The sequence below is a fragment of the Mycteria americana genome, chromosome 2, assembly GCF_035582795.1.
Source record: "Mycteria americana isolate JAX WOST 10 ecotype Jacksonville Zoo and Gardens chromosome 2, USCA_MyAme_1.0, whole genome shotgun sequence".
NCBI lineage: Eukaryota > Metazoa > Chordata > Aves > Ciconiiformes > Ciconiidae > Mycteria > Mycteria americana.
In genome coordinates, this window is record NC_134366.1 from 68,857,447 (window position 1) to 68,885,014 (window position 27,568).

The following is a 27,568-nucleotide window of genomic DNA, read 5'->3' on the forward strand; positions in this document are numbered from 1 at the left end:
GTCAGAGCAATTTTCAAAGGTTCAGGATATAATAAACTTCTCTATAGGACAGTCAACTCTTTGGCACCTTGGCCTGAACTTAAGGTCCAGGAAAAGCCCTATTGATATCAAGCTCTTCTTATTGGAAAGATCCTCTCAAAGATCATATTTCACAGACAAATTTTACTTTATCCAGGGAATCACACTCTTTTTCATTATGTCATTTACCGAAATGATTAAGTTTTGTCCTCAAATCTACAAGCTGGAATCTAGTCCACATAGCTTCAAACCCTTACATCGCTGCCTTCTCCCACTTCTGAGAGAAGGTTAAGATCACCCTGATCTGAAAACACTATCAAATTCTACCACACACTACTGTGAAATACTTCCTTGATGAAGAATGGAGACAGGAGAGCAGAGATGAAATAAGCAATCCAATGCTAACATCGGCTGCCTTGGTACTAAACAAATTTAATTTTACAACTCAAATCTTTGTTCCTGGTTGTCCACATTGCAGGGCAATTCACCATTGCAAAATAATGTCCTTTTCTCTCCCCACCCTAAACAACAAAGCAACTTTGTGAAACAAGTCTTGTTTTTTTCTCTCAAAAAGAAGGACCAGATTAAGATGCTACGTATTTTATCAAAATAATTCATCTAGCCATAGAATCTCTTTTGGTTTACAGCAAAAAACTCATCACTATCAGCGTAGTGACTGCAAATGCCTGGCAGCAGCAACTGCACACTTCTCAAGGACAAACAACAATATTTCTCTGAGGAAAAATCCCTCCCACAGGAAGTTTCTAATGCCCTGCCAACAACCCTCGATTTTTCAGCCTGTTTCCAATTATGTGAATTTCAGGATGTTTTATACACCAGCTATTCTTTAGAGCTACAGACAGTATTCTGTTTTTCAAGACAGCAAATCCACACATCCCATCATATGAAACAAATAATTAAGGTGAACATTGCCTACCTGAAACTAAATGCACAATGCCACACTATCTAAAAAGATGTTATCTTGAGAGATTTTCATATGGTCTTAAAGACAGAAAAGAGGTCTGCTTCTTAAATCACTCACATCCTATGGACTTTAATCTCAGGACCATAAAACATACACAGGTCCTTAGGGAGTCGGTCTTACCTTTGTATTTTACATTTAATGCCGCTGTCTTGTATCTCCTTTTATCTGGTATTAAAGCAGATACCAAGGTACCTCCAAGTGTGCTCCTTCCCATCCCTGCTCTTAACGCTTATATGCGGCTTCTCCCCAAACAAAAAGGAAGATCAGGTAAGATGGGTATAGCTCTGTAGTAGGCCAGATTTAGCTCAGAACCCCATTATACATAGTACTTGAAGAGGCTCAGCTCCTCCCAGACATGGTCTTCCCATCTTCCCTCATCTCCTCTCACCATAAGCCTGCATACGAGCAGTGCATGTTGGAGAAACCAAATTACCAAAGTCTTCAGCAGTGGGCTGCAAGATTCTTCAAATGCTTCTTCACACACTCATTCACAATGTAGGTGACTTTATGCTCAAATTACACGGGAAACAGTTTTCTGAAGTCTAAAAAAACAGCAATGTCTTATTAACCTTAGATTGTGGTCTAAGGTTATTGGTCTGATGGTCAGCTGCAGGTACAGTCAACAGTATTACTGGCAGATTTGTAACAATACTACCAAGATCAAACAAAAATGCTTTTAAATTAAGTTTGGCAAAACCTCATTGTTCTATGAGGCTTTCACAATGGCACATTTCTTGGAAAAAGCATGAATGGAAAGCCTGATGAGTCTTCCAGTTTTCATACATGAACGTGTTCTTCAAGAAAGCCATTGTAAGTGGTATCAACCTTAGTGGAACAGAGAAGGCACTGATTGTAATGCAAAGCTTTGGATATTTTATAGCACACTTGAGTGTACTAAGAAATCAGCCAAAGAGGTATCTTTCTGCAAGGCTAGATCCAGGCAGACAGATGAACTGACATTCTCTGGAAAAGATGCTTCAGCAATACTTTCAGCAATTTGCTCTTTAAGATGAAACCATTATAATATGGGACAACAAATAAGGGCAAACTCATTAAGATCCTTTTTTTTTTTTTTTTTTTGCTAGAAGATAGCATCTGTAAACATAAGCATTTTGCTATTATGAATCCAAGTTAATGGCCACTTTCATGAGCAGCAGAACAACAACATGGCTGTCCTAGGCTTAAAGACAGAAAAAAAACAAACCCAAACAACAGAAAGTAAGATGTATGTCTGTCATATCTAGCCACTCCAACAAAAGCAAAAAAGGGACTGACTAGAAGGAACTGTTAGGGACAATTGCTTCCTTTTGTGAAAGTACTGCAGTTTCCTTGAGAAGATGTGAACAGGAAAGATGGGACAGGACTCATGGAATCTAAAGTTCCCCTTGTGGTGGATGGGAAGGGGATGACACTAGAATCCGATACCCCTGAAATCACCCATATTTCAAACTCTTCAGTTTCTGGTACTTGTTCTTGTCATTTGATTGACCCTTGACCAAGAAATCAAATTCAGAATCTCAGGGGACAACTGTCTAGCTCATTCTTGGAGCTAAAGCCACACATCTGCTGCATTAAACTGGTGGGAGTGAGGTTGATAAACTGGCTTATGAGTCTTTATATTTTGGCACCTTTTAAGTGGATTCCACTGGAACACAATCTGAAACTAGATTCATTGGGATCTACACTGGTAGCAAATTTTCAGACTTAACAGGGTGGGGACACAGGATAACAGTTCACCTTCAAAGCTCTTACTAAGGCAGGGTGCTTAACCCAGACAGTATCTCTACAGCCTGAGTTACAGAAAACCAAAGTAGTAAAGAAAATAAAAGAAAAAGGAAAGATTAATAAGCACACTCTGGAGAGACAACTACAGAAATACTAAAGCAGTTTCAAGGCACCTATTACTCTCAAGGGCAGAAGGAAAATGACATCTGTTACGTGAAGTTAAAGCAGTTCAAGTTTGCTGTGAATGTACATGTGGATAACTACTCATATTATTTTTTTATTATTATACTGAATATCATGTCACAAAATTAAAGCTATTACCAAATTATACATTCTGTTTCTCTGTATCGCGAATACAAAGATTAATGCACCATTTTCTATTATTATTCAGGCAGGTATGAATGAAGAAAATGGTGGTAATAGCCTCTTAAATTTTAGAATCAACTATGTTACCATGTGTTTGTTTCAGACTAAAAAGAGAGTTTGCATCCCATTATTCACATTATATACTGCAGAGTTTATAATGATACAATAATTAAGGTATAAACATGAGAGGTGAGTTTTGATTACTTCGAAATAGTCAAAGCAGCTGACAGTAAAAGAATTAGATTTCTCAATTGCAACAGCAGATTACAACAGCTTTTATTTAGAAGAGCATTCCAGTTTACTTGGCTGTTCAAATTAATATTTGCAATTTTCTTAAAATATTTTAATCACACATGTACTTGACCAGGCAATCACCACGGAAAGTATTTAAGTCTGTCAAAAAAGTGTTATGCAAACAGTACCCAACCTGATGATATCCCAGTAAGACTAAATTAATGCACTTGCATATTAATAAATTCGCATTTACTGGCACCTACCTTCCGTAACAGTCAGCCGTCTTTTTTCAGGCCATGCCTTATCCTGAACAGAAGCTGAAAAAAATGTACCAATATTTGGTTTTGGTCAGAAGAAGAGACAGCTTCAAGAAAATTTCAAGACTTTGCATGTCATCTCACCCAAGACAGGATCATTTTCCTGATTCTCTCTTTTTCCTGTTGCACTGTCAATGCACATCCACAGTTCTTCTAACAAGAGCTTTATTTTTTCTGTTAAAATAAATATTTTTATAAATTGAGGAAAACCTCAATTGCTCAAAGAGCTAAGAATTTATGCTTCTTTATTTTTACTCAGAACACAAACAGGCCTACAACAAAATACAAAATACCCACAACAAAAATTAAGACAAGGGTCATAGGGGCGTTTTAGCTTCAGAAAAAGAGAAATGCTAGATGCCACTGAGGGAATGGATGCTGTGTTGGCCATAGCCACACAGCAGACTGAAGGAACAGTTGCAGAACGCTTTAGCTTTTCCTTTCTATAGTGAGGGTGGCAAAAAGTTGTAGCAGCCCCCAGAGTAAAATGTAAAAGCAGATTTGAATGTAGCATTAGTGAACTTAAACAGCTTTCTAAAACAGCTCGGTGACATGAACATAAATGGGGGAGGAAATCTTCTAGAAAGAAAGTATTTATATCACATTCTTTCTTTATGCCCACTCAGTAGTAACTCATCTTAGCCTTACCATGGAGTAACAGCATGTTATATGTATCTGAACTAATTATCAGGCCACAACATTAGTAGACATTGTCTGGAGTCCTAAGAGCACCATTGTTGATGCCAAACAACCTAGTTCCAGAACCAGAAGGGCAGGTGGAGAGGGAGAAACAGACCAAAAACTCAACAAAATACACAAGCACCTCACCTACTTATGCCAAAACTATCATCAGACCCAATAATCAGGAACTGAGACTATTGGTTTTGTGCCAATTCCGTAAGTCAAAGACCACAGCAAACTGCTACTATTTTATGAAGAGACATATTAAAAAAACCTCAGCACATAAGGGGAAACCTGCCAAATTTTGCATGACAGCTATTAACAATAAGAATTTATCATTAGTAATAAAGCCTTGCTGCCATTTGAAGCTCAAATTAGAGCTCAGATCTTAATTTTCCCATTTTGCCATTAATTAAAAATTAAAGGATGAAATTGGGTACCAATTTAGTACAATCCAAAAGGCAGTAAAAATATGCCAATACACACAAGAACTGACGAGGTCCACCTTTTTCAGAAAAGTTTAATTTTGGCAACAACTTTATATACAAATATTGCAAAGCAAGAAATAGAAGAGGGAAGTTGTTCCTTTGCTTGAAAATTGCCTTCAGAATTTCTAAACAATTCAAAAGCAATACCAGTATTTTAAAAGACTACAAAAATGCAAAAAATAAATTTGCTTAAAAGTTTGGCGTCAGTACTTTAGAGGAAGTTTAGGAGTTTGCTCCATTACACAGTTAGATTCAGATAATTTGTAGCAGATATTTTAGATCATTAGGGGAAAAAAGTCAATAGGATAAGAAACAACTATACATCCTGGATTTCTGCTTTATTTACAGAGCCTCAGATAGAAATTGTATCAGACTACACTCCCATCTTGTGTCTTTCACATTGCATGCTTCCCCTATGATTTCAATGAGCTTCAAAGACAGTGGGATTGTTTGTATTTTTCTCAGTGTTTGCATTCTGTTTTATAATTGCACATCAATTGACTTCACACACGCATGGTGCAGACTAGTCATTTTAATGAATCAAGTATTTTCCCTACTGCAAAACTGAAAATAGTCATCTATTACATTAGTCCTTCATCAGTGTAACATATTTGTATCAACCACATCTGCCCTTACAGCATTTCTGCCAGTATCCTCTATTTCCAAAAATGCAACTCCAGAAGAGTTACAATAAATTCATAACGGTTGGTTCCACACAGAGAACGGTCTTGCAAAAAATCTTACCTTTGTCTATATCTTTTGTAAGATCTTCACTTGAACTCTGGGTCTCCACATGCTTAACTATTAAAAAGAGGAGAGGGGGAAAAGGAAATGTTCAAATGGAACAATAGCACACATAAATCTGAAGGCAAAGGTGAACACTTACCTTTTCTGCACTTCTCTTTAAGTACACCATCAAGTTTTCCCTGTTAAAATTAAATAGTATTAATTTTTCACGCCATACATATTTTGTCGAGCATCTACTCTTTATTAGCATGAAATCTAAATCAGTATTTCAAAGGTCATGCTTCAGTTGGAAAATTTCTATCTCTTAAGGTGAATTGCTATGTTTAGTTACTCAATATCCTCAACAAATGTAATTTTACTATTTCAGTATCTCTATTACTAGTAGCTCCCCCCCCCCGAAATACTAAGAGAAGCTTCATCCAAAAGACCAGGAAAGTCTTACTTGTGCCTTCTTTAGTTCCTTTTCAAGCCTTTTCTTTTCAGTTTTCAGTTGTCTGAAGTCCTGTGTATGCTTTGTTGCAGCCTCTTCAAGAAAAATAACCAAAATTAGTTAGAAACTACAATATAAGAGACAACTAATTTAAGTAGTATTGGTCACCAGTTTGGAAATCCAACTTCCAGAAAATAAAATACATAGTGTGAAATACAAATCTATTGAAGTTATATTTTGGCTCATTAAGACAACAACTCATGCATACAAGTATGTCGTCTTCCACTGCATAATCACTGTTCTGAACTACTGAAATACATTTATTATTTTTCTCACTTACATGTAAGAATGAAGAGTGGGTCATATTGTAATGATACTGTACTGTCGAACAATATACACCAAGTGAAAAAAGGGAATAAAATTAAGAATGAGGTGCAATGTTTTTTTCCTGTTTTATTCTCTTTTTAAAAGACGGCTCTGGTTCAAAGACGAAAACACCATAGGCAACTGCATTAGAAAGATGTGGATAGCACTCAAGACTAATAAACAGAGAAAAGTACCTTATATCTTAATGTCTAACAGACACCTGGGAAGAGTGCAGATGGGTGGGAATAAAAAGTACAGGGCAGGTAAGTGAGGATTGAATGTGAGGTTCCTATGGAAATTCTCAAGTGAGAGAGAGACTTGAGAGCACTCCTGAGAGATCAGCTTGGTGACTTATATATGGACAGCAGAGAAAAGACAGATGGAACCTGCCTGCTGATCAGATCAGGCCACAGAAGACAGCATATCAAAAGAAAGAGCATTAAAAAGGCAGCTCAGGTGGTAGGTTGACAAAAAACAATCATGGGAAAATTTCACATTGACAAAAGATACCAGGCTAAAATATGGGGTCTGGGATATTTAATGAACACAGAAAAGAACCAAACAGATAAGCTAGTCACTCAAATTGGACCTAATGCAAACTATCCCACAGTATTTTCTTCTAGCTCTGCCAGAATTGGAGTTTTTGGGGGCAAGAGGGTATAAAAACCTTGCTGCCACATAATGGAAGTCCAAAGTGCTCATCAAAATAAACAACCTGTACCTGTATTTTTACAGTAGGATTTGGGGGGGTTCTAACACTAAGATACAAGTCACTCAGTTCATTGTACTTTAAACTGTGGTAAGCACAGCTGCAAGTGTGCCATGAATGAAAATATTTGCCTTGCCAACTAACAGTACAGCAAGTTAAGTATCAGAATGCTTTATGCATATCCACCCTCTACTAGCAAAACAAGAAAAACAGTGCCACGAAGCAAGTGCTCTATCTCTACTTAAAAACAAAACAAACCAAACAAAGAAACAAAGAAACAAACCAAAACCCAATTGCCAGAATATTTAAAAATCAGAAAACTTGTGTCAGGATCACTACATATTTAAATATGATTATAAACATGACTAGAAGAATCCTGCCAAGATTATTAGAACACTGGAGCACATACCCTGTGAAAACAGGCTCATTGAACTAGACTTAATTAACTTTAGAGGAAAAAAACCACAACAAAAAAAACATAGAAGGGATCCAAGAGCAGCTTTCCTGTACCTACAAGGAGGTATCAAGAAGATGGAATGAGACTGTTTAGTGGTGCACGGTGGGAGGACAACAGACATCAGGCATAAGTTGAAACAAGAGAGTTTCCAACTGGCTATAAGGAAAAGCTTTTTCACCATGAAGACAGTCATGCAGTGAATCAGGTTGCCTTGACAGGCTGGGCAGACTCCATCCTTTGAGGTTTTCATGACCAGAAGTTCCCTTCCAAATTAATTTATGCCATGTGCCTAAGATACTCAACAGAAAACATTCTGCAGGAGGGCTGATGTAATTCAGAGACTAAGCACCACACACAGTACTGCCCTGCCTTGCTCCTTGGGGCCTCAGAGTTAGAAACTTGCAATTACTTCTTTGGATAGAAAAGGAATCAAGAGATGGAGTAAGACAACAGCACAGTAACACAATGTAGAAAGTTACCTTCAAGTTTCTTCACTTTTGTTTCCAGTTTCTTTCTCCTGTTAAAAAGAAAGCATTAATACATAATTTTTGTATAGAATTATGTTGCATGAAAAGCCAGGGTAAAAAAAAAAAAATCTAGCCATTTCAGAAAAAACAAATTTCCTAGACCCAGGACCTGTAAGACCCATGTGTCCCTGAAGTTGAAAACTTGCATCAGTGGCATGTTGCTGACATTCTCACACAAACAGCTGTATCTGTTACAAAGGTAGAGTTTGCTCTTAAGAGTCAGTCCACTAATCCAGGTACATAAATACACCTTCAGCTACAACTTGGAGTTACAAACACAACACAAGAAAACTGGCTTCTGATTTTTGCATTTCTATGATGTTATGTTATTTCTACGATACAGACAGGTTAGTTTTACCCCTTAAAAGCAATTAAGTTTTGCTTACAATCAATAAGACCTAAGCAATGAGATAATCAGGAACAGCCTTCAGCATCACTTATGTCCCACAGCTTTTTGTTCAGAATATCCAGGGGTTTACTAAAACCAAACCAAAAGAATTATGCATCCTGAACAATTTTGACTTCAGCACTTCCAATCCTACCTTATATGTAAAACATACACAGAACTGGGGGGGGGGGGGGGGGGGGGGGGGGGAACAAAACCACTTCTATTATTTCCTTCTGTTAAATCCCAATATCCCAGAAACAGTTTTTAAACTCTTGTGATAAATAGAGGACTCTGTCCTGACAAACACAAGCTACCAATGCTCACTGACCAGTTTAATGAAGAACAACACAGTTCATCCATTCCCCATATTAAAACTTGTATAATGGATTGAGATTTACAGCCTAAGCCTTTCTGGATGTGCAAGCTTTAATCATCACTTCAGACATTAACTGGAATACAGTTGAAAACCCACTCAGAAACAGGATGACTGACCACCTTTGGCATGTTCAGTAGTCAAAACATTTATATTATAAATTAATAGACCAATGCTCTTGGGCCTTCTCAGCCTGAACAGGTTCATGGTTAACTCTCTGTATACTCAGATGATGGCTTTGACAGTCAAGCCATAGGTGAGAATTTCAGAAAAAAATCCTCATAAGATATCTTCGCAGGAAAAAAAAAAAAGGGGGAGGAGTGTCCTTTAAAAGATAGCAAGAAACGAACTTCCATTTCTCTGTAAACTATCTTCTGACCAATACATAGCAGTACTGCATCTACAATGTATGGACACTGGAAGCAAGGACAGGTGACATGGGAGGACTATAGAGATGCCGTTCGCCATTGTAGGGAGAAAATTCACGCTGCCAAACCTTGATTAGAGTTCAAGCTAGCCAGGACTCTTGAAGGACAACAAAAAGGGCTTTTTAAAATATGTTAACACCAAAAGGAGGATCAGAGATAACATTGGTCCATTACTTGATGAGGTCGGTCACCTAACAAATAGGGTCGGGCTCAAAGAGTTACAGTAAACGGGGTTACGTTAGGCTGGCAGCCAGTCACCAGTGGGGTTCCCCAGGGCTCATTTTGAGGGCCAATGCTCTTTAATGTTTTTATAAATTATCTGGACGCAGGAGTCAAATGTGTACATTAAGTAAGTTTGCCAATGATATGAAATTAGGAAGAGCTGTAGACTTCCTCGAGAGTAGGGAGGCCTTACAGAGACATCTGGATAGACTAGAGTGCTGGACAATCACCAACGGTATGAAATGTAACAAGAGCAAGTGCCAGATTCTACACCTGTGATGGGGTAATCCTGGTTATATGTACAAATTGGGGGATGAGAGGCTGGAGAGCAGCCCCATGGAAAGAGATCTAGGGGTCTGGGTTGATGGCAAGTTGAATATGAGTCAACAGTGTTAACCTGGCAGCCAAAAGGGCCAACTGTGTCCTGGGGTGCATCAAGCACAGCATAGCTAGCTGGTCAATGGAGGTGATTGCCCCACCCTACACTGCACTGGTGCGGCCCCACCTCGAGCACTGTGTGTAGTTTTGGGCACCTCAATATAAGGACATCAAACAATCAGAGTGTGCCCAGAGGAGGGCAACCAAGATGGTGAAAGGTCTTGACAGCAAAACTTACAAGGAGCAGCCGAGGTCACTTGGTTTGTTCAGTTTAGAGAAGAGAAGGCTGAGGGGTGAGCTCATCACAGTTTACAACTTCCTCAGAGAGGCAGCAGATGGCAAGGTGCTGCTCTCCTTTCTCTGGTGACCAGTGATAGGACATGAGGAAATGGCATGAAGCTGCATCAGCAGAAGGTCAGATTGGACACTGGGAAAAGGTTCTTAACTGAGAGGGTGACTGGTCCCTGGAACAGGCTCCCCAGGGAAGTGGGACACCAAGACAGTCAGAGTTCAAGGAGCATCTGAACGATGCTCTTAGTCATACGGTTTAGTTTTAGGTAGTCCTGCGAGGAGCAGGGAGTTGGACTCAATGATCCTTATAGGTCCCTTTCAACACAAGACAATTTCTACGATACAAACAACTAAGAATCTGAATAACCAGACAGCCACTAAATGCCAACATTTATCATTGCAATAGTATTTACAGATTAAATAGTTACTTTTACAGGTGCAGTAGTATGCTGACTGATTCCATCAACACATGCAATTACATTAAGAAAGAAAACAGGTAATGTTAAATCTAGTAATTCACAAACAAGCAAGGTTTGTACATGATGTATTTGGACAGAACTCTCATGCTACGCAACTCAAGCTCCAACCTGATCTTTAAGATGGATACACAACTTCAGCTGACAGAAAACTATGCTAACAGAAGCTGCATTCAGAAGCAGAATACGTATAGTATTATAATCTACCCAAACTGCAAAAACCATAATGTGGTTATATTCGTAATACTCAAAAGTTAAAAATATAAATACAAACAACAACTGTGTCTGTCATATTTATTTCATCCTCAGAGAGAATGTGATCTTTTTATTTAAATTTAAACCTTACTTCTGGAACAGTCTAACCTTTTGAGTATTTCTTTCAAAGCTTGTCTGTAGGAGTGATTTCATACCTAAAACCTTCTTCACAGTGGACATGCGTATTTGTCTCAAGTTATCACGCTTGTTATAAGCTCAGAATTAGGGAATTGCCATCCTTGTAAATTTTCAAAACTCAACTAGACAAGGTCCTAAGCAACCTAACTTTGACACTGGCTCTGAATGGCAGATTGGACCAAAGGACTTGAGAGATAATTTTTGACCTAAATTATTTTACAGTAACTGTAGATTAATACTTATTTTATGAACAATTCACTAGAATTCTGCTTCTGAAGAAACTCAGCTCTCAAATTACTGAACTCATGTGACCTCCCGCTTAAAATGGCCTCAATGTCAAAGGTATATAAAATAGCTATAGCATCACAAAATCGTTGACGTTGGAAGGGACTCTGGAAGTCATCTCATACAACCCCCCTGCTCAAGCAGGGCCGCCTAGAGCTCGCTGCCCAGGGCCATGTCCACATGGCTGCTGAGTTATCTCCAAGGATGGAGAGGCCACAACCTCCCAGGGCAAACTGTGACAGTACTCAGTCATCCTCACAGTAAAAAGAGTGTTTCTTGATGTTCAGAGGGAACCTCCTGTGTTTCAGTTTGTGCCCATTGCCTCTCGCCCTGTCACTGTGCACCATGGAAAAGAGCCTGCCTCCGTCTTCTTTGCACCCTCCCTTCAGGTATTTATAGACATTGATAATATCACCCTTGAGCCTTCTCTTCTCCAGGATGAACAGTAACAGCTCTCTTAGCCTTTCCTCAGTGGAGAGATGCTCCAGTCCCTTAATCATTTTTGTGGTCCTTCACTGTCCTCCGGTATGTCCATGTCTCTCTTGTACTGGAGAGCCCAGAACTGGACACAGTACTCCAGGTGTGGCCTCGCCAGTGCTGAGTAGAGGGGAAGGAGCACCTCCCTCAGCCTGCTGGCACTACTTTGCCTAATGCAGCCCAGGATACCAGTAGCCTTCCTTGCCGCACGGGCACATTGCTGGCTCATGTTCAACTTGGTGCCCACCAGAACCCCCAGGTCCTTTTCTGCCAAGCTGCTTTCCAGCTGGGTGGTCCCCAGCATACACTGGTGTGTGGGGTTGTTCCTCACCAGGTGCAGGACTTTGCACTTCTCCTTGCTGAACTTCCCGAGGTTCTGTCAGCCCATTTCTCCAGCCCGTCAAGCTCACACTGAGTGGCAGCATGCCCCTCTGGCCTATCAGTCACTCCTCCCAACTTAGTGTCATTGGCAAACTTGCTGAGGGTACGCTCTGTCCCATCATCCAAATCACCAATGAAGAACATGAAATGAACATCATGAAGATGTTAAACAGGACTGGACCGAGCATGTGGCCCTCCTCCTTCCCCCCCAGGGTACACTGCTAGTTACCAGCCTCCAAACTAGACTTGGCACCGCTCATGGCCACCCTCAGGGCCTGGCCATTGAGCCAGTTTTCAATCCACCTCACTGTCTGCTCATCCAGCCCCTACAGCAACAGCTTGAGGGGCTACAAGGCTTTTATGGGAGACAGTGTCAGAGGCCTTACCGAAGGCCAGGTAGACACTAGCCACTGCTCTCCCCTCATTTTAGATGCTAGTGGCTTGCTGCTGTGCTTGTGAGTCCCGTATGTTTCACAAGCCATGTAAAGATACCAGGGTATCTCAGCTTCAGTCCCTTGATCATCTCCGTGGCCCTTTGTTGGACTCTCTCCCGTATGCCCATATCTCTCTTGTACAGAGGAGCCCAGTACTCCAGGTATGGCCTCACCAGTGCTGAGTAGAGGGGAATGATCACCTCCCTTGACCTCCTGGTAACACCAAAATAGCTTAGGAATACCACAGTTAAAAGCTATAGCCAGTTTACAAGGAAGGAAGTAAGAAGTTACCAGTGGAAGTCCCATTGGGATGCATGCTGGAACACATCAGAAATATAAGCTGACTACTAAAAACAGTAGAAGGGTCTTAGAATTCCAAGCGACTAGAGAGCAATCATTGGTGTTGATAAATGCAAAGTGATGCACATGGAGAAAAATAACCACAACTACAAACTCACAACACCCAGCTTTATATTAGCTGGTTCTCTTTTGAGAGCATAAGTACCTTTCCATACAATACTGAGAAGTCACAGTTGCCTGATACAGGTGATTTAGAGGCTAGGAATATAACAGGTTAAAAAGCCTCTCTTCATTAGAGAGTCCATCAAGAGCTGTAAGGCATGATAACACACACATATGCTCCAGGCCAGGAAGCCTTTGAGCGACTGGTTAGTGGAAGAACAAACTTTGGGAATTATCAAGGCACAGCTTCACAGTATTACGTACTATGGCAGCAAAAATGGCTTCTGCATTTTTGGTGCCAAATCCCTTCCCTGCCCATTTCCAAACATGATGGACAGTTCAGGACCTGCCGAGCTGTTTCTTTAAAAACAATTATTTTAAGGACTGATTTTTAAGTGCAGATCACTTTGGCAGTATCATTTACATATTGGCCTCAGAGACTTACCAGCACAATGGAAACGGACAGCAGTGACAAAAAGCCAAGATTAAGAACCGCTTAAAACTGGAGAAAATACAGCTTCTTCTCCAGTCTCATCCTGTTCTTAAAAACCTTTGCTAAATAACCACCAAAAGCCACTTCAAGACAGGATAATAATTAAGCTAATACTACCTTCCAGAGTGTTTGCTACAAAATTTAAGACAATTCTTCCATCAACTCCCTGTTCTAAGAACCCATAAGCATAAAAATTTTAGCAAAATGGAAAGCATAACTAGGTAAGGTACAAGACCAAGTTCTGGAAGAGGTAAGAGGGGGAAAAAAAGGTTGTGAAAATAAGAAGCATCACTCACACAGCATCACTGTTTACTATTTCTTCTTTAATTTTAACATATTCCAGTTGACTCTCCCGATAAATCTTGAGAGAACTCTGTGGAGGAGGAAAGCACAGTTAAAATACGTCCTTACTGAGTGCAAAAAAAAAGATGGCAGACACTTTACCTATTCTAACGAAAACAGCACATAGCCAAAAAAGTATATTCAATGAGAAAACAAGCAAGTTGAAAGACCAGGCTTTCTTTATTTTTCTTTAAAGGCAAAAGTTATAACAAACAAAAAAAATCTATATCTAGCTATCTTTTGACTATGTGCCTCCAACACCTATCTGAATAGGAACTCAAAGCTGAAGTCAAGAGCACTCTTATACACCATACACATAATCCTGATTTTTCTGAAAAACTGCTATCAGGACATCAGCTACTAATGCTTGCTGAGGGAAGAGGATTTAAAAAACAGTTCGAACATGAAAGAAAAACTAGGTACAGTCACAAGACAAATGTTAATATCCTACCTTGTACCGGCATGAAAAAACTACAAGAAAGATGATGGGGTATTTTTTGCAGAAATAACAGTTAATGTCTAGAAAATACATATATTTAGGTTATTTGAACAGTCAAAAGCTTTTCTTCTGTAGACTAAATCTCAGCTAAGGGACGGGAGAGAAATTAGGAATAAACTCAAGTAGCCAATAATGTAAAAACATATGTTCAAAATGGTAACAAAGGCAAAATCCTATTCTGCACAGACCCTCTTTGCACCTTTTTAGTAGTACAAGTATAGAGAGTTCAGTAATCTAATAAGCTCAGAACAGAAAACCAAAGGAATTTGAATGTATCTCCTTTCTTCCTAAATAAGGAAATAAAACCCAAATAATCTGATTAAAAATTATAGGAACTACAAAAGCCTGAACTTTTTGCCTATCTGAAATCTGCTGCCATTTAATTAATTTCACCTAAAACCAGAGCTGCCTGTCAGTGAGCTGGAAATCATTAAACTCTGCTTCATTAAGATGAGCATTAAATATATACATTTCCTTCAACAGAAAAAGTACAAGTTATTTTAATGTTACAAGCACACCTTTTTCTCTTCCAACTCTGCTTTCAAGGAACCCAACTCTTCCTGGCACTTTTCCAGAGGCAGGATTTTCTGTAGCATCTGCTCCACTTGGCAACGAAGAGCAGAGATCTCTCTGAAACAGGAAGTGTAATTAAAAAAAAAGTTGCCAAAAAACATGGGTGCTCTCAAACTCAGTGTTCTGATTCTTCAGGCATGTGTCCGAGTATTTTGCTTTCCTCTATGACAAAATGCTGTGAGATACACCCAAAGGCTTTTAAGAGTCTAAGTGTTCTCATTTTTCCATCCAACATTTTACATTCAAAGAAAATTCAGGATCTGTTTTTAAAACATTAAACTGAGCCTAAAGCTAGATGCAAGCAGACAGCATGTGCCACACAGGAGTACTGCCCAGCTGCCTACACTGAAGTGCTAGGAATAAGTGTCTCTACATAGGTAGCACTGTGAAATAAGAACAGAGTTCAACTGCGGGATTTTTCAGCAGGCAGGATGGAGTCCGTAAAGATTATATGCTGCCTCTTCCTCTATAATCAAGTAGAGTAAGCAAGGGCACGCAGCCACAACTCTAAGACAAAATGCTTCATACAAATAGGCCCACCCCAAATACGCTTACATTTAACCACCACCAAAAGATGAGCTCTGCATCTCCACTTGGTCACTTTAGACTCTTATGTAACACAGAGCCAGGAAAGACTTTCACACAGGTACAATACAATAGAAGAAGGACAGATTTCTCTCCTCATCAAGGGTACCTTTGCTAACTATGGCCTAGAAAGCATGGTAAAAGAAAGGACCAGACCATTAAAATCTCAGTCTAGACCCAGAGCTGTTGCTGTTACATCACACTCCTAAAACTGTCCAAGACACAGAGAATATACCATCTTTAGTAAACAGTTTAAATCAAACTTACCGTTCAGCAAATTGAAGCTGTAATCTCTTGTTAAGGAAGAAATTAAAAACAGTTTATCAAACGTCCTTAAGTATATTTCAATCCAATTGCCACTTGCAAAGAAACATCCAATGAAGACTTCCACCCAAAAAACCCAAGTCCGATGGGACTTGCAGAACTAAGTGTTTAATTGAAACATTTCAATACATTTGAAGTGAATAAGCAGAGCTGCTTCTGTTACATAAAAACTTGAGTCGTTCTCAGCAACACAGATTTCAAATAGTCTGTATTAAGCCATATATTAGACCCAGCCAGATCTTAAGTGGACAGTTTTAATTCCAAAGCCCTATTTTCTTTACAAAGCCTATCCAGTCTGTTCTCTACTAGAGGCATCATCTCTTAACTTAAACCTTAAATAAAAAGCTTCAAGCCCTCTTATAAGAAATGTTGATATACTAATTCTGTAAGAACACTAATAGAAAAGTAAAGGATATCAGTGCATTTCTGTTGATACTCTGTCAGCAAACGACTGCAAGAAAAAAAAAGACATTACTCATTTTCTCACCTGATTTTGACAATCATGTCTTAGGATACCTTCCCTTTTGCTTTACAGATAAAATACAGAAAGTGTAAGATTGGTTTGCATTTTCTGATAGTAGTCCCTTTTGTTTCATTAAGCCATTCAAACCTCAAATCAGGCTGCTTTAAAACAGGAAAAAAAACCCCAACTGGCAATTACATGAACTTGTAGCCATTAACTATTTGCAGCTTAAAAAACCAACCAACCAAACCAAAAAACATTATTTAGGTAAATAACATAATATACATATAACAAAAAATTATACATATAATCACAAAATCATATCCTAGTTCCCAAACTTAAAAGGATGTTTTCCTAGGAAAGAACACATAAATGTAAGAAAAATAGTTCAAAAGACCCTAAAAGGCTTTAATCTTTACACTATTCTCCTAGCAGCCATAAGAGGGTAACACTTACTCTGATCCAAGGTGTACAGTGGGCCATGGGACAGCATCAAGGAAAGCTATTCTCTCCTTTCCTCAAATGTTATGTTTTTTAAGAATGGAGAGAAGAAAGGACAAGAGCGAGAAATACCATGGCAGTTCCTCCAATAGAGCGAGCGCTGCATTACTTTCTCTTGCAACAGTTAAGAGTAATCAAGTAAAGCAAAAAAGAAAGAGACTGAGCTGCAAGTAGTTAAAGGGGAGGAAATTCCCACAAGAAATGTATGCACTGGCAAAGAGAGGAGGGACACAAAGTTTGGAGGCAGGAAAAGGAATGTATGGAGGCAAAGTAAAGGAGCTTTGAAGAAAAGAGTCCCAGTTAAGGCAGTGAGGGCTCTCTTAAATACTTTTTGGAAACCAGAATGCAGGACTGGAATTTAGATTTGCTGAAGCCAGATTGACACGTATCTGGGAAAGGGTACATGAGAAATAAACCATTACAATTAGGAGACATAGCAAGGATATTAGGCCATAGCATGGAGGTATACATAACGTATCTCAATACATTACGCCATACAATTATACGTTGGTGGTTATTGAGAAGAAGTGGAAGCCATCACAGAAGAGAAAGCAAACTATGAGAAGCATTTTAGAACCTTACTGTTCTGACTGATGTTCGGCCTCACTTTTCATATTCTGAATATTTAATCCCAACAGCATTTCATACCTTAATGCTCAGACTAAACTGTGTTGAAAATATTTGTATACACCTGTGCTCAACTTCTAGTTCTCATACTATATTCTTCACAACAGATAAAATGAAATAAATCTCCTCAAAGAGCTGCTGCTGCTAGTATTCGTAATAATATATAAGCTATTATAGCTACACAAAATAGCCCTGTTTTACTACCATTACACACAGATGTTTTAGGGCATAAATTAAAGAAGTCTTACAGTCCAGGCTTAGGACCTCTTTGTGAAGAAGTTACTTTCATTTTGAGGAGGATTTAGTCTTGTGCATTAATGAATATCTACATTCCACAACACGTATTTGCTGCGTTGCTTTAAGAACTTAAGAGCAATAAAAACCAAACAAGAAAAAAAACACTTGTGCAATTGTACTTACTCTCCATCAATCATTTTTTGCTTCAGTGCAATTAATGCGGCTACATATTCATTTATATTCTGTAAGGAAGAGTCTCAAGTTGGTAAAGAAGTTTCACCCCCAAAAAAACAGTACTATACCCTGTAAATAACCCCTAAACTGATTGCTAATGTTCTACACTATACAATAACGTCTCCTTTTTTTCAGTTCTCTTAATGAGCAAGTTACTAATTCACCAAAAATCTATTCATACAAATACATACAGATAATGCAGGCTCCACAAGAAAGCATGCATACTTAGATGCGGCTTTAATACAAAAGCTCTTCAAACTTTACCTTTACAACAGATTATATACTAAAATCCCATAACTTTTTCTCTCAAAATCAAATTAAGCTGTAGCAGAATATTACCAATAAACGACATCTAGCTCATTTGAGCCTACAGATTTCCCAGATTCTCAAGCCATACTCATTCTAAGTGTGTCCGAAGACCTCCTCCGCCCTCTGAATTCTCAGCAGGGCCTTCCTGCTGAGAATTCTGAGGAAACAAAGGGGAAACAAACACTGCCCAAAGCGTTATACTATAACACTACACGCTCGCTTAAGAGCGCTGAAGAAAGGAGGTGGATGACGACACTCCCTCCACTGCACCGAAGGAAACTCAAAAGGCTACGCCTAGAAATTCACTAGCAGATCCCGCTAGGCACGGCGCAGAAACACGAGCTACTTTTCGGCATTTCGCCCGGCTAAAGCTCGCCACTGCTGCTCCTTTTACACAGCCCATTTGCCACATTCGCTATCTGAGCTCCCGCTGCACTGGGAGCGGTGACTGCGGCACGCAGCGCTTCCCACCCGCCACGGCCCGGCGTAGACCCACGGTCGCGTCCTTAAGCAAAAACCCCGCCCCAGGCACTCCAGCGCCACAGGGACGACGGCCCGTTGCTACCTGCTGGAGAACACCGCAGTTCGCGCAGGCCGCGGCGGCGGCTGCGGTCCCGGCCGGCGGCGGCGGTGTCTCTCCAGGCATCATAGTGACCGCCGCGCCCCACGCCGGCCCCGCTGCCCGGCAGCGCCCCGCGCAGTCACACGCGTCCCTCCGCCCAGCCCCGACTGCGGCGCGGGGACGCGGCCGAAGCTGCGTCACAGGCCGCGCCACCGCCTCAGCAAGGACCCAGCTCGCCTTCGCCTCCTCGAGGGTGACCCCATCGCTGCCTGACTAGCGGCAGCGGAAAAGACAGCAGAAGGTGCTCTCTGCAGAGGCCGAGCGTTGAAAGCGCCCGGTGAACACCGTCTTGACCCAGTGAAAGGAACGACTGCTCCCGCATCTGCCACGCCCTTCTACGAGTACTATTTTTTTTTTTTTTATGCACGGGCACTTCTGCGGGCGCTGCTGCGGCCCTGGCGTAGGCGCGGCTAGGGCAGCTTTCCTCACCCGCCGCGGAGGCTGAACGGTGCCGCGGCCGGGGCGGGGCACCCGGGGGGCGGGGCCTGCGCGCTCGGCTGCCCCGCCCTCTCCCCTTGCGGCCCGGGGCGGGCGGGCGTGGCTGCTCCGCGGCAGCGCGGCCGCGGGGCGGGGCTGAGCTCCGCTGGAGCCCCGGGGTCGCCGCCGGGACTCGCGCCCCGGCGGTCTGCGCCGAGCCGAGCCGAGCCGAGCCGAGCCGAGCCGAGCCGAGCCGAGCCGAGCCGAGCCGCCCTGCCCTGCCCTGCCCTGCCCTGCCCTGCCCTGCCCTGCCCTGCCCTGCCCTCTCTCTGCTCCGCCGCTGGCTGCGGGAGGGGTAGAGCTGCTGTCTAGCCGTGGCCATACTTAGCTGTTGCTATTCCCTGACAGAACAGAACCAGTGCTTAAAATGGGAGCGTACCAGTTCAGCTCACTCAGACAGCATCTTGTGGGAGCATGCTATTCATAGCAAGAGATCAAGCTTTTCATTTCATCCAAGCATTCGTAAAGAGATTTTTAAGGGCAATATTTAGCATCACTTGTCATCATCATCGCTGCCTGCATCTACCACTTACACAACATCTTTAAAGAGAGAGCAAGCTAGGAGAAGACTTCATGCGTTGCAGGCCATGCTTTCGATCGCTTAGAGAAACAGAAGTTAAGGTAATAACTGCTGATTCTGTTGTTCCAGACTGTGTTACTGTTGAGGTATGGACCCATCGCGTTATTTCCATAGCAATCATTCAGTGGCTGGTACACCGGCTAGATGGTTGCACACAGTGTGAATTAGTTTGTGGGGTTTTTTCTATTCAGCTCATGCTGTTGGACTTCATTTACTGAATGCTCTTTGCAACGTTGCTGCTGCTTACATAACTTCTAGTCTACATGAAACTTTCTCTGGCTCACAGTTTATCCAGGTACTTCAAATTGCTTTTTCACTCTTGTCTTCCTAGTAGTTTGTACGTGTTCCTCGGGGGAGTCACTGTTCATCTCTAGATCTGCGGAGCCACGTTAAATCTTCCTTCTCACTGACAATAGTGCGTACAGCTGCATGGTTAACTGGACCTTAATTAAGACACTGAAACTTCTTCTGATCAAACAGAATATTTCAGGCTTTCTCAATCTTTCTACTTTGAGAGCTTTACAACAATATAATAAAATACTCATTAGAGCAGGAGTAGAGTTTAAGTGACAGTGCCACTGGAATGAATCATTCCCTCTGGGGTGAGTAAATTTCCTGTGTGAAATGCCCTTCCTAGGGAATGGAGCTGAGTGCTACTCGTTTTAGATTTGAGAGGTTGGGGCTGTGGTTAGGTAAGGTAACAAGGCACTTTATTAGGTGAGATAGTTAAGGGCAGTGTTCTGCAGGAAAAAAATGTGCTCTATCAGAAAGAAGTGAATAGATAAGATATTTTCAGAAGAGTTCAGTGTTTTTTGTGACTATTTGTGCTTAAGTGAAAATGTTATCCTCAAAATTCTGTTTTAACATTGAAGATGCCCAAATTTTCTAGTTGTTTATACTTCTTCTATAAAAGCTCTTAAGTTTCAATGCTTCAGACTCTGAATACATGCAGAACGAGGCAAGTAAACTTATGAAAATTCAGTATTACCTTTTTTTTATGTTAAGTTCCCATTCCTTGAAAGAAGAATATATTTTAAAACTCTGTTTTAACACGCCCTATAAAAACTAGTTATTAAAAGCATTTCCTTCAAAAAATTAAGATATTTTAAAATTTAAAACAAAGAGTATGAAATAATAATATGTGGGGTTTTTTAGTTACACTTAACTTGATTGGGCCAAGAAGGAGAGAGATGGTAGGGCTTGGAGTTCCCAAGTTCTGCTTCATTATATCTCAAGTGATGAGCACATCAGAGTTCAGAGAGGATGCATGGGGATGGGAGGGCACTAGGAAGGCCAGACAGGATCTAAAAGAGGAGGGTTATAAATCTGGAATTTAAAAAGCCCTGTGAGTTCAACAGTAGACTTATACAGGGCTACGATGTGTGTGCCATGAGGTCTGAGTCACAGAGACATTGGTCTCTTTTGTTGATGATAAAACAGAAAATTGGCCACTGTTGATAGCTGTGAATCTCCTCATCGCTGAATGGGGCCATTTAAAAAGGATGAAATGATGCCTGCAGGGTTGTTGTGTTTATTTAGCCTAACTGAAATAGCCAGAACATGCACATAAACATGATTTCTTTACTGTTGCTCATAGAGACAACGTAACTGTCCTTCCTGTTTCTCATGAATGAAGAACAGAAAGAATCAGACGCTGATGTTCCCAAAGAAGTTCTGCGCAAACAATGTTCAGGTAGTCATTCATAGCACAAAGTATCATCCTCTCACCACCAGTAACTAAAAGCAATATTGATGATAGGTGCAATTAGGGAGGCTCTGCGGAGGAAATGAAGATGCCTAACCATCTTCACAGCTTGTCAACGTGACAGCACCATGGTCTCTGGCAGTCTCAGCTTTATAGCAGAAAAGTTTATTAACTATAGTAAGTGTGAAATAAACTCATATTAATCCAGCACCATAGTTTTATTTCCGCATGCTTTGCAGAGGGCTCTTGCATAAACAAAGACTTAAAGGACTGGATGATGTTTGAGATGTCATTGTATTTAGTGTTTGAAGCATCCTAACACAGTCTACAGTTGAGACAAACTTAAGGCTGATTTTCATCATTAGTTTATTAATTGGAGAAATTACTAGTGACTGTCATTACTCATGAATAATACTTTCTATTTTTTTACATAAGTGAAGAACTCGGAGTATGAAGTTCTATTTCATTAAAGGAAATGCGTAAGTGCTGAAAGAAAGTACTACCATTTAGATAAAATCAAGATGTTAACTAGCAGAATGAAGCAGCCAGAAATACCTGCAGCTAGCCAGAAATAGCAGGCAGAGGTTAGAACATCATATTATGAGCAAATCAAAAGCAAAAAATCTGCATGCTGGATTTCAAGCACCTCTGACTCAAAGGTGTTTGACTGATAGGAGGCAGCTGCTTGCAGAGGGAGGCAGTCCTGAAGGGAAAAGGAGTCCAGGAGGGCTGGAGAGGAAATCTTAAGACCCAGGAGCAGGCCATCCCCATGTGCCGAAAGATGAGTCGGCAGTGAAGACTGGCCTGGCTGAACAGAGAGCTTTGGCTAGAAGTCAGGATAAAAAAGGAGGGGCAGACAACTCAGGAGGACTACAAAGATGTCATGAGACTATGCAGGGAGAAAATTAGAAAGGCCAAAGCCCAACTAAAACCTAATTTGGCTACTGCCGTAAAAGACAATAAAAAATGTCTCCGTAAATACATTAACAACAGAAGGAGGGCTAAGGAGAATCACCATCCTTTATTGGTTGTGGGAGGAAACATAGCGACAAAGGATGAGGAAAAGGCTGAGGTACTTCATGCCTTCTTTGCTTCAGTCTTTAATAGTAAGACCAATTGGTCTCAGGGTAGCCAGCCCCCTGAGCTGGAAGACAGGGACAGGGAGCAAAATGATGCCCCCATAATGCAAGGGGAAATGGTTAGCGACCTGCTACACCACTTAGAAACACACAAGTCTATGGGGCTGGATGGGATCCACCCAAGGGTACTGAGGAAGCTGGCAGAAGTGCTCACCAAGCCACTTTCCATCATTTACCAGCAGTCCTGGCTAACCGGGGAGGTCCCAGTTGACTGGAGGTTAGCAAATGTGACGCCCATCCACAAGAAGGGCTGGAAGGAGACAGGGAAGGTTATGGAGCAGATCATCTTGAGTGCTATCACACAGCACATGTGAGACAACCAGGCGATCAGGCCCGGTCAGCATGGGTTTATGAAAGGCAGGTCATGCTTGACTAACCTGATCTCCTTCCATGACATGGTGACCCACTTAGTGGATGAGGGAAAGGCTGTGGATGTTGTTTAGCTGGACTTCAGTAAAGCCTTTGACACTGTTTCCCACAGCATTCTCCTGGAGAAACTGGCTGCTCATGGCTTGGACAGGCATACTCTTTGCTGGGTAAAAAACTGGCTGGGTGGCCAGGCCCAAGGAGTTGTGGTGAATGGAGTTAAATCCAGTTGGCAGCCAGTCACAAGTGATGTTCCCCAGGGCTCGGTATTGGGGCCAGTCCTGTTTAATATCTTCATCAGTGATCTGGACGAGGGGATCGAGTGCACTCTCAGTAAGTTTGTAGATGACACCAAGTTGTGCGGGAGTGTTGATCTGCTTGAGGGTAGGAAGGCTCTACAGAGGGACCTGGACAGGCTGGATCAATGGGCCGAGGCCAATGGTATGAGGTTCAACAAGGCCAAGTGCTGGGTCCTGCACTTGGGCCACAAGAACCCCATGAAACACTACAGGCTTGGGGAAGAGTGGCTGGAAAGTTGCACGGCGGAAAAGGACGTGGGGGTGTTGGTCGATAGCTGGCTGAATATGAGCCAACACTGTGCCCAGGTGGCCAAGAAGGCCAACACCATCCTGGCTTATATCAGAAATAGTGTGGCCAGCAGGACCAGGGAAGTGATTGTGCCCCTGTACTCACTGGCACTGGTGAGGCCGCACCTCGAATGCTGTGTTCAGTTTTGGGCCCCTCACTACAAGAGAGACATTGAGGTGCTGGAGCGTGTCCAGAGAAGGGCAACGAAGCTGGTGAGGGGTCTAGAGCACAAGTCTTATGAGGAGTGGCTGAGGGAACTGGGGTTGTTTAGCCTGGAGAAAAGGAGGCTGAGGGGAGACCTTATTGCTCTCTACAACTACCTGAAAGGAGGTGGTAGAGAGGTGGGTGTCTGCCTCTTCTCCCAAGTAACAAGCAATAGGACAAGAGGAAACAGCCTCAAGTTGTGCCAGGGAGATGTAGATTGAATATTAGGAAAAATTTCTTCACTGAAAGGGTTATCAAGCATTGGAACAGGCTGCCCAGGGAAGTGGTTGAGTCACCATCCCTGGAGGTATTTAAAAGACATGTAGATGTGGTGCTTAGGGACATGGTTTAGTGGTGGACTTGGCAGTGCTAGGTTAACAGTTGGACTTGATGATCTTAAAGGTCTTTTCCAACCTAAATGATTCTATGATTCTATTCTAGATTAGACCAGTGGTCTCTGAACTGCTCCTGTCTTGGGTTCTATGCAAGTAAGTAGAAATATTTCAATATATTGTATCACCCATACCTTCTTACTAGATAGGTTTAGGTTTCATCGAAGTGAAGTTAATGAAAGACTTCTGCTTATTTCAGTGGATATTTGTCCTTGCATGTTACACTGCTGCTTTGTAGTTTTCTGGAGGAATAGCTCAAAAAGTGGAACATTTGAAATAACTAGAATATTTTCAACCAACAAATTGTGGGTTTTTATAGACTAAGTCAGTTCAAATTCTCTTGGCAAACAGAAGATTTTCCCACAAGAAGGCTTCAGATACATATTATTCCTGGGTTAAATACTTTCATTAGTAGGCAAGGAAGCCCTGATTCTTTTATAAATATTTTTAAGAAAATAGAAAATAAAATATTCAAACTGTATTATGTAAGCCACAGAGTTATTTATTTAGTAAGTGTTTTGAAAGAAAAGTTTTTATTTCATAGTTGGATTCTTGGTTTTGTTTCAGTATTCACAGCCAGTGCTCTGATGCCAGTGACTATGTATTGACTATACTACAAATCTTTTCAGCAATAGCAAGAAAATAAACATTAAAAGTGGATTGATTTCATCAATGTTTTGAATTGCAGTTGTTTTGTACTTAAAACTTGGGTTTTGTTTCAGTCCTGTCATAGCTAAGTTATAATAATGCTTATTATTTACAACTGGCATTCAACAGATATCTATCACAGTGTCTTGGGTTTGTGTGGCAAGGTTTTGGGGGCAGAGGGCACTGCAGGGATAGCTTCTGTGAGAAGAGACCAGGAGCTGTGCCCATGTCAGACAGAACCAGTTCCAGCTGCTCCAAGATGGACCCACCGCTGGCCAAAGCTGAGCCTAGGGTGGTTCCCCTGTGATAACATATTTAAGAAGAGGAAAAAGATGCTGCACAGCATCTGTGAGAGAGAGGAGTGACAATATGGGAGAGAAACAGCTCTGCAGACATTAAGTTCAGTGAAGAAGGAGGGGAAGGAGGTGCTCCAGGCATCAGAGCAGAGATTCCACTGCACCCCGTGGTGAAGACCATGGTGATGCAGGTTGTCCCCTGCAGACCATGGAGGACCATGGTGGAGCAGATATCCACCCTGCAGCCCATGAAGCAGCAGGTGGATATGCCCTGAAGGAAGCTGCAGCCCATGGAGAACTGTGGCCCCGCGGGCAGAAGCCCACACAGGAGCAGATTTTCTGGCAGGACCCCATGGGGGGCCCACACTGGAGCAGTCTGTTCCTGAAGGACTGGTGACCCCATGGAAAGGACCCATGCTGGAGCAGTTCTTGAAGAACTCAGCCCATGGGAAGGACCCACATTGGAGAAGGTCATGAAGGACTGTCTACCGAGGGTGGAACCCCACGCTGGAGCAGGGGAAGAGCATGAGGAGGAAGGAGCAGTGGAGGCAAAGCTTTATTGAACTGACCACAACCCCCAGTCCCTGACCCTCTGCGCTGCTCGGGGGGAGGAGGTAGAGTAGTCGGGAGTGAAGTTGAGCCTGGGAAGAAGGGAGGGGTGGGGGGAAGGTGTTTCTAGATTTGTGCCTATTTCTCATTATCCTACTCTGTTTAATTGGCAATAAATGAAATTAATTTCCCCAAGTCGAGTCTATTTTGCCCATGACAGTAATTGATGAGTGATCTTCCTTGACTTTTCTCAACCCAGGAGCTTTTTAATCTTATTTTCTCCCTGTGTGCTGCTGAGGAAGGGTAGCAATAGAGCATCTGAATGGGCACTTGGCAGCCAGCCAATATCAACCCACTAGACATATGTAACAGGCTAAAAGGTGAATATGGTAATTAGTGCAGTATTGATAATATTTATGCATTATTTTAAAGAAGGCTACAAATCGTGGCTTTTCCACCGCTAACACTGTATCCTTGAATGTAACACGATGCCAAATTGAACTAACATAGTACACAAGGAAATTCTGTGTCATGTCCTTATACTCCTCCACTTCACTCTGTCTGTATTGGACAGGAGTATATGATTTTGTATAGAAGGCTTTTTTTTCGCCTTTAACAGTGGATTTATTCTGAAGGAGTACTAGCTACAGTTGCAGTAAAAGACCTCCTTACAGCTACCCTGTTTTCAGAAACTGAAAGTCCTGTTATGTTCATCATAACATTATGATTTCTCAGGTGGTATATTACAAACTAAAAATAGCACAAGCCATCATCTCAATTTTTGAGGGAAAGAGGAGGTCATCCTTTATTTTTTCCAGACATATAAGAAGTCCTTTGGCAAAAATCAAACAGAAGTCTTGTGGCCTCTTAGAAACATGAGCTATGAAATTGCTGTCTGAGAAGACGAGAAAACTGTGATGAAGCCATCAACAGCAATCACAATTTGGATGTTTATTCCATTGTCCCCAAGTTTGGACTGTCTGCCAGACTGCACATATATGATATTGTCACTAGCTTAAAAATCAGCTGCCAAGTCTCCAAAAAGCATGAAGTTGGCTTAAAGGTTATAGTATGTTCTAAATCAGTGTATGAACCTTTTCTTTTTCAAGGCTTTAGGGAAAAGTATTTCAAACCACAGGGAGAGTACTTTCATTTCCTAGCATCAGAAGATACTTTGGATGCCTCAAAAGCTCCTGTCATTGAAGATTCCTCTCAACTCCAAATTTCTTAGCCTCTCTGTTGGTCTTCCTTTATGTCCTGTCTACCTCTTTGAACCATAAACAGGAAAAGTTTTGCCCATGAACTTGCCTTCAGTTTCATTAACATCAGTGAGTGGCAATTAACTTTATTGAGAATAGCTTCACTTCTGTCAATGCGCTGGTAGAATTTAGGTACATTTAGGTAAAGCCATCAGGGGTAAAGGTAAAGGCTGCAGCCTTTCTGCTAATGGTGAGACACAGCAGCCATTTTTATAAGGCAAAATTACAAGATGACAACTTTCACCTTTCAAGAAATTTCACCTTTCACCTTTTCTTCCTCCCCCAGTGAACAATAGTTTTGAAAAACTAGTTTTGAAAAAAACTTTTCAAAAAAATTTTTGAAAAACAGTGTGAATTGATCACAGGTAGATAGGGTCACAATCAATCCTTATAAACAGTTAGGCAAAGCATCTAGTTTATGTCTTTTATATGAAACTGTTACTGCATAAAGTCTTTGGAGCGTGGACCAGAATATTCCCTTTGTGGGTAAGTGTCCGAACTATTCATTCTTCCCTCTG

At 41.4% G+C, this 27,568-nt stretch overlaps 1 protein-coding gene and 1 long non-coding RNA gene across 8 annotated transcripts in view; one reads left to right on the top strand and one right to left on the bottom strand.

Annotated features, from left to right (window-relative positions):
* Nucleotides 1–19,217, bottom strand: part of ICE1 (interactor of little elongation complex ELL subunit 1) — a 39,209-nt gene extending 19,992 nt beyond the window's left edge. For 2 of the 7 annotated variants that reach the window (XM_075493689.1, XM_075493685.1), the window contains exons 1-12: nt 18,791–19,202; nt 17,866–17,924; nt 16,270–16,305; nt 15,798–15,815; nt 14,891–15,002; nt 13,828–13,904; nt 8,003–8,040; nt 6,004–6,086; nt 5,701–5,740; nt 5,559–5,615; nt 3,730–3,819; nt 3,592–3,645 (exon numbers count right to left, since the gene is read on the bottom strand). In XM_075493689.1, coding sequence (XP_075349804.1) covers nt 3,592–3,645; nt 3,730–3,819; nt 5,559–5,615; nt 5,701–5,740; nt 6,004–6,086; nt 8,003–8,040; nt 13,828–13,904; nt 14,891–15,002; nt 15,798–15,815; nt 16,270–16,305; nt 17,866–17,924; nt 18,791–18,874 — 748 coding nt within the window. In that variant the 5' untranslated portion in view covers nt 18,875–19,202. Of the gene's footprint in view, nt 1–3,591; nt 3,646–3,729; nt 3,820–5,558; nt 5,616–5,700; nt 5,741–6,003; nt 6,087–8,002; nt 8,041–13,827; nt 13,905–14,890; nt 15,003–15,500; nt 15,628–15,797; nt 15,816–16,269; nt 16,306–17,865; nt 17,925–18,313; nt 18,462–18,790 lie in introns of those variants that run through there. The other 5 variants (XM_075493687.1, XM_075493686.1, XM_075493690.1 and 2 more) reach the window with 5 other exon arrangements.
* A 167-nt stretch (nt 19,218–19,384) lies between these two features.
* On the top strand, nt 19,385–26,649 carry LOC142405741 (uncharacterized). The gene is made up of 3 exons (XR_012774307.1): nt 19,385–20,199; nt 21,502–21,597; nt 24,348–26,649. It is a non-coding gene; the product is annotated as an uncharacterized LOC142405741 (long non-coding RNA).
* The last annotated feature ends 919 nt before the right edge of the window (nt 26,650–27,568 follow it).